The sequence below is a fragment of the Entelurus aequoreus genome, linkage group LG13 (genome assembly GCF_033978785.1).
Source record: "Entelurus aequoreus isolate RoL-2023_Sb linkage group LG13, RoL_Eaeq_v1.1, whole genome shotgun sequence".
Classification (NCBI taxonomy): Eukaryota; Metazoa; Chordata; class Actinopteri; order Syngnathiformes; family Syngnathidae; genus Entelurus; species Entelurus aequoreus.
The window spans coordinates 45,064,904-45,071,153 of NC_084743.1; the positions used below are offsets into that span (position 1 = coordinate 45,064,904).

Here is a 6,250-nt window from a genome sequence, read left to right on the forward strand (position 1 = left end):
CCCCCAGTACAAGCATAGTGGGCAGCAAACACTGTTTTATTCATTTATGTTTATTAATTTATGTATTTATGCTTGCCCTTTTCCACTCATTTTCTCCTAACTTTATCAAAAACCTCAAGATTTAACATAGATTTTTTCAAGTCATCTCATAACTAAATTAAAGAGCACATGATGAGAATAACAAATTGCATATTAATTTACTTTTCTTTCTCTCTGTACTATTTTTCCAGGATGAATTAGACGAGACCATCAATGTGTGGGATGCACATGTCATCAGACCATCAAAGAATGACAGGGTGCCCAGTGGTCGCCCCCGAATCATGTACATGTTCCCAGAACTCTACACAACTTGTGATTGCATTTCCCCAGTGGAGAGAGCTGATGTACAGTTGTGTCAGAGTAACTGCACATTTCGACCAGCAGTGCCATGTGACACAGACATCTACAACATCTGCAACATTCTGATGGCAGAGTCACGGCTGCATCTTCCAGCTGATGCTTATCAAGCATTGGATCTGTACCTGCACCTGAGGAATGAGATAACATCTGCTCTCTAATTTGAGATTAAATTTTATTCAGATTATTCAGGGCTACAACATGTCCACACTGACTACACTTGAACAGTGCTATGCCACAAACATTAAGAACATTTTGCAGCAAAACTGAGGTGCAAATAGGATTGATATGTCACTATATCCACACTGACTACAAAGAGAAACAAAGCAGGACATGAAAGAGGAAATCAACAGAACTTAACAACCATATGAAATGTATTGTACTTGCATTGAACAGGAATTTCTTTGTTGAATGATGACAAAAATTCTGAACATCATTCAGAGTCACAATTGTATAAAAGATGCACATGAGAAAATGTAATATTTGTACAAAAGGGGACTTTCACCTATGAGAACAGACCCTGCTGACTTATCAAAATTATTAAACTTAAACTGTCTTGTGGAAAAAAATTGAATCTCAATGTACTAACAATTTAAAGAAAAAATAAGAAAATAAAACAATTTAAGAAATGTAAACGGTCTCTGTTTTAATAAGAACAATAAATGGAAATCTGTAGAAACAGTTTTGCATCAGACAAATGCCATAATAACCTCAGTGTAGAAGATAGATGTGCTTTCCATTCACTACACAATATCCATTGTGAAGCAGTCGCCAGACAAGACATTATCAAATTCTTTGCGAAACTCAGGGTATGTGCTGTAAGTGCATGGTAACTCAAGAACTGCTCCACACGTGTGTGCTACAGGCCTGCGACTTAAACCACACAATGTGTTAAAAATTACTTCAATTGTGTCTTTGCACAGCACAGTAGATCCTGTGCAGAAGCGTAAGAAGATCTCCAATTTTCTTTGGTCGATGCTTCTCACATACCGTAGCAGGTGGTTAAGAGCAGTCTGCTCTTGTGGATTTAGGCTTTCAAATGATGGTTTTATCATCTGGGCCACTTTCTTGTTAGTTGGCCTCTTAGATTCATATAGCTCCATTATGTTGTCTTTGGTTATGAGCATTGGCATAGCATTATGAACACTGGAGTGGAAACAATCAATTATGAACTTTGGCTCTTGAAGAAGAGCTTTGTGTGCCATTGTTAAAATAGCAGCCCGTAAATTGTTTTTAGGGGGAAGGCAGTGTGAGCCCATTCTGGAGAAGACATCAAGTAAGTCCTCCTCAACAGTTTCATCAATGGTACCCTGTAGTGCTTTTTCAAGCGACACACGCTCATTCTCTGAAAGAAATCTGGCAAATGACATCATCAATAGTTCTTCATCCACTGAGCTAACTCCTTTACAACAAGCAAGAACAAAGGCTGGTGACAGTCTGATTGGTAGGATTTTGTGGTCCAGGTATCCTTTCAACCACACTCTTCCGAGAGCTTGCCATTTCTTCTCAGAATAGTCTGGTCGTAGCCTGGGTACTCGTTCATCTTCCCCCTCACACTGGTCCAAGAAGTGGTCCCAGAATGCAGAGTACGCCTCTCTTGACACACCATCACTGTCCATAGCTTTCTCATTTGTAAACTCCATTCTTAGACTAGCATTCAGTACTTTTGGATCCATGAAGACATTAAGGACATCATCAACTATGTTTACTCGTCTTAATTTCAAAATAAGGATTTCTTGGTCAAATGGATCTGGTGATGCTGGAAGACTGCTTGATGATACAGGACCATCATTGATTGTAGAATGCTGCAAGATATTTTAAAAAGGTAATTAGGTGTGATTATTGATTGATTAATCCTTCAGTGAACAGAAAATAATCAAAGATTTTGACAATCAATGTATCAATTAGCATGCAAAAATGGTGATAATGTTGTGGCAAATGAGATTTGGAATGTTTGGATGAAAAATTAATCTAAAAACATAAGCTTAGGGTGAAAGATTTTCGGATGGTAACGTTACAGTTTTTGTACATTTTATAAATGTAAAATGTAATAATTTTACAGGACTGTAAAACGTTAGTGCTACATTGTACCTGCATGCTGCTCAAGTCATCTGGATTCCAGGGAAGAGTGGTGTCTTGAGTATCACTATCATCACCAACAGTGGGTCCAAACTTCACTTCAGAGTCCTCAAGAGATTGTGGAATGGCAGGATTAAGAGCGGAATCTGAGACATCACTTAACAACAGGTCTGCATCTTGATTTGGCACAGGCGTTAAACAGTCATCTTCAGATCCATGCCTTCTTGTTGACTGCTGAGTATGACTGCCAACATCCTCAGTAGGTCGTGGATGCAGGAGCTCTGTGTTACCCATCTCAGGAGTTGCTGATCTTGAATGGCTGATTGTCTCTCCTCTCTATTGATAATTTAATATAAAAACCAAGAAAACAAACAAATGTATTATTATTTGTGTAATTATTATATTATCTATAGTTTGAATAATCTCATCCAAGCTGCTATGTATATTCATGTGACTATAACACTCTGCACCTGAGTAAATTATTTGGTGTATGCATTTTTACTTAATGTAGGATTAAACTCAAAGCGTTCGCAGATTTCCATCTTAACTGCAGATTTAAAACTATAAATTATGGTTTCTTAAAGGCCATTTCTGTGTCCTCATATATTTCACCTGTGATTTATAATAAATATAGCTCAGCGCAGATTTGATTTAAATGACACTACAGAAAACTATAACTATAAAAATATGTTTGAATTTTAAAGAATACTGAACATTTTGGTACAATAAAATCTTCAGACAACACAAGTTATGTACTGTTTAGCACAGACTGGTTCCATAAAAATGCAATACAAGTGCTTACTTGTTGATGGTTTTGCTGCATTGAGCCACTGGGAGCCAGATCTAAATCAGAGGAGCTCTCTGGATGATCCACTTGATTGAGTCTCCTGGTCTTGTTCCTCAAGGATCGTGTCTTCATTGTCCTAGCCTATAAAAAGGTGAGCAGCAAATTGTGAGCTTATAGACTTGACATAGAAATAAGACAATAGATTTATCCTAAAAAATAAATGACATCTGTGAAAGTACAGGTCACATTGAATAGCAGCACAGGTAAGAAAGCAAAGGTGAAACTTATTAAATTGGCTAATATTTGAGAACAATAAATATGTATCAACATCATATCCATCATACCTGTGCATATGAGACAGGTGTGGTACACAACCATAATCAGTGTTGGCGCTAAGAATTTTCAAAATGGGGTCCCACACTAAATTTTTGGGGTTCCACTTTTTTGTAAGCTTTTCAAAACAAATTACAAATGTATGTATTATCCTGTGCGTGAGTTGAAGTTTTGTCATTTGAAAGCTATTTGAATTTCAAGCCCTTAATGGCCTACTGAAATTAATTTTTTTTTTTACAATGTCAGTTTCTCAGATGACATATTGTATATTGTGTTTTGGAAAAAGGTTGTTATAAACGTTACTTAATTCATTAAAAAAATAATACAAAAGAAAACACATTTTAATGCATATGTAAATGTATTCAGTTATAAACATTCATTCACTTTCTTCTTTCCTTCATGGATTCAAACTTTATTGTTTTCTGTATTATTATTTAATAAGTCGTAGGTGTATTTATTTCAGTATAAAAGTGTAAAAACTTTTTTGCTTGGGTCATGAAATGATGATGATGGTGTGCCAGGGCATACATACATTTTTTATTTACGCTTAAATCTCTAGTCTACATTAACTTCAGATGTATCCCTCATTTCTAAGTTTTTTTAATGTTGTTTTGTTTGTTTGTTCTATACCCTTTTTGTCAAAGAAAACTATGTTTTTTTATGGCAAACATCCATCCATCCATCCATTTTCTACCGCTTGTCCCTTTCTGGATCACGGGGGGTGCTGGAGCCTATCTCAGCTGCCTTGGATAGGTCAATAATTCATAATAACATTAATTTTGATTGAATATTATGTTTTGAGCAATGACAGTTTTAAAGAAAGAAACATCTTTGTTTTATTAGTCACCATTGCAACTTTTTCTAAATGACATTTCACCTCTAAGCTTTTTCATTCCACTTTTGTTATGTTTTTGTTTATTTTAATAGTATTTTTAGAATGTGCCGTGGGCCTTTAAAACATTAGCTGTGGTCCGCAAATGGCCTGCGGGCCACACTTTTGACACCCCTGCTATAGATAATAAAAAAATAAATCTGATAAGTCTATGGATAAAAAGCAGAGCCTGGCGACGCATGCAATCAATATAAATGGAATACCTACAGTAGCATATGTATTGATATCACAAATGTGGCAGAGGATAAATTACCTTCAGTGGCCTTTTCTGTGTTGGCTCGAAGTCCGATGATTCATCAGAGAGAAGTATAATCTTGTTAGACTTGGTGGCTGTGTAGATGCGTAGCATTTTTAGTTTAGTCTGTTCGTACAGCTGGCCCACCGTGACTTCCCGGGGCACAGGACTGTGACTGTAATCACAAATGTCAAACTCGAAGTCTTCCATCAGTCCTTTTGATGAATGCCCATTTGCAAAAAACAAGCATTTGCCTGTCTCCAACAGTTCACCCATAGTCACTGATTTCTGGACGGACAGATTCCGTGTTCCTCCTCCTTTTCTCGTTCTAACCTGGTGATACATTCCACTCTCAAAGTGGAGCCATCCCATTTCAACCCGCCGGGTGATTTTGGCTGCATTTTTTTGGCCAGTAGCGGTGCCTTGTATGCCAGTGTTAGGAGTTCTTAACCTGTCTCTTAATTTCTGCATGAGGGAGGACTTCACTGTCTCTGCTCCTCCCGACTCTTCGTTTGTCACAGTTCTTTGACGGCAAAATGCTCTGAGCGCAAGTCGATCCCCATATCTTTCGATATACTTGCTTAACTCCTTATCTGTCATAATGCCTATGACATTGGTGTCGATCTGTAAAAAGCAAAACTTTTGCTAAATGGTATTTTCTACAGTAAAATAGCAACATTAAAAGTAGGCAATTTTTTACTTTATATAATAGTTAAAAAATATCCTCACCTTGTCTTCTTTTAGTTTGTTGATGACACTTTCAGGTATATTCCGCATTTGAAGGAACATGAATAAATCTACTGCAGCCATCTTTTTTTAATAAAAGGGAGCAAAACTGCTGAGCAACGGGAGATTATGGGGGAGGGAACGTTTTTGTTGGAAATAGAGCCGAATTAACTTCTAAACTGCCATTTTAACACGCACCTCAAACCACGCGCATGCATCCAATATGCTCTCTCGTGCGCACGCATCCAAAGTTTCTCGTGGCCTCGAGAAAGTTTCTCGTGGCCTCGAGAAAGTTTCTCGTGGCCTCGAGAAAGTTTCTCGTGGCCTCGAGAAAGTTTCTCGTGGCCTCGAGAAAGTTTCTCGTGGCCTCGAGAAAGTTTCTCGTGCGCACGAGAAACTTTTTATTAAAAAAAAAAAAAAAAAAATTTTTTTTTTTTTTATTTTTTTTTTTTATAAAAAGTTTCTCGTGGCCACGAGAAAGTTTCTCGTGGCCACGAGATACTTTCTCGTGGCCACGAGATACATGTCTAAAAAAAAAAAAAATCCCATGTCCCTTTAGGGGCTCCGTAACTGAGTCCCCTGTAATAACTCCAAATATTCACAGAAACATACACCAATTGCCTATTACGCATTGTGCATACACCAACCAATCTCAAGTTGCCTCTTTTTTTTTTTTTACGTATAGAAAAATACTATTAGCTTGAACAGGTCATACAATAAAAAAACCCTATAAAACCTTTTTGCCTTTTAAAGGGAAATACAAAACATAAGGCAGTAAGCAACCCCCCTTTTTTTTCAACTG

General features: G+C 37.2%; 2 protein-coding genes across 2 annotated transcripts; both read right to left on the bottom strand.

The window, feature by feature from the left end:
* Positions 1-552: 552 nt before the first annotated feature.
* Positions 553-3,113, bottom strand: LOC133663868 (uncharacterized). Its single transcript, XM_062068581.1, has 2 exons — positions 2,488-3,113; positions 553-2,201 (listed from the first exon to the last, which is right to left on the bottom strand). The coding sequence occupies exons 1-2, from the start codon at positions 2,767-2,769 to the stop codon at positions 1,140-1,142; spliced, it is 1,344 nt and encodes a 447-aa protein (XP_061924565.1). The 5' UTR covers positions 2,770-3,113; the 3' UTR covers positions 553-1,139.
* Positions 3,114-3,209: 96 nt separating this feature from the next.
* LOC133663021 (uncharacterized) lies at positions 3,210-5,631 on the bottom strand. Its single transcript, XM_062067202.1, has 4 exons — positions 5,452-5,631; positions 4,741-5,346; positions 3,278-3,403; positions 3,210-3,230 (listed from the first exon to the last, which is right to left on the bottom strand). The coding sequence occupies exons 1-4, from the start codon at positions 5,530-5,532 to the stop codon at positions 3,210-3,212; spliced, it is 834 nt and encodes a 277-aa protein (XP_061923186.1). The 5' UTR covers positions 5,533-5,631.
* Between the last annotated feature and the right edge of the window lie 619 nt (positions 5,632-6,250).

Excerpts from the sequence above, each read along its gene's own strand:
- LOC133663868 (XM_062068581.1), bottom strand. The coding sequence starts at position 2,769 with ATGGGTAACACAGAGCTCCTGCATCCACGACCTACTGAGGATGTTGGC. Across the intron at positions 2,202-2,487 it reads ATGACTTGAGCAGCATGCAG|CATTCTACAATCAATGATGG; the intron begins GTACAATGTAGC and ends AATATCTTGCAG.
- LOC133663021 (XM_062067202.1), bottom strand. The coding sequence starts at position 5,532 with ATGGCTGCAGTAGATTTATTCATGTTCCTTCAAATGCGGAATATACCT. Across the intron at positions 5,347-5,451 it reads ACAAACTAAAAGAAGACAAG|ATCGACACCAATGTCATAGG; the intron begins GTGAGGATATTT and ends TGCTTTTTACAG. Across the intron at positions 3,231-3,277 it reads TGCAGCAAAACCATCAACAA|TACATAACTTGTGTTGTCTG; the intron begins GTAAGCACTTGT and ends TGTGCTAAACAG.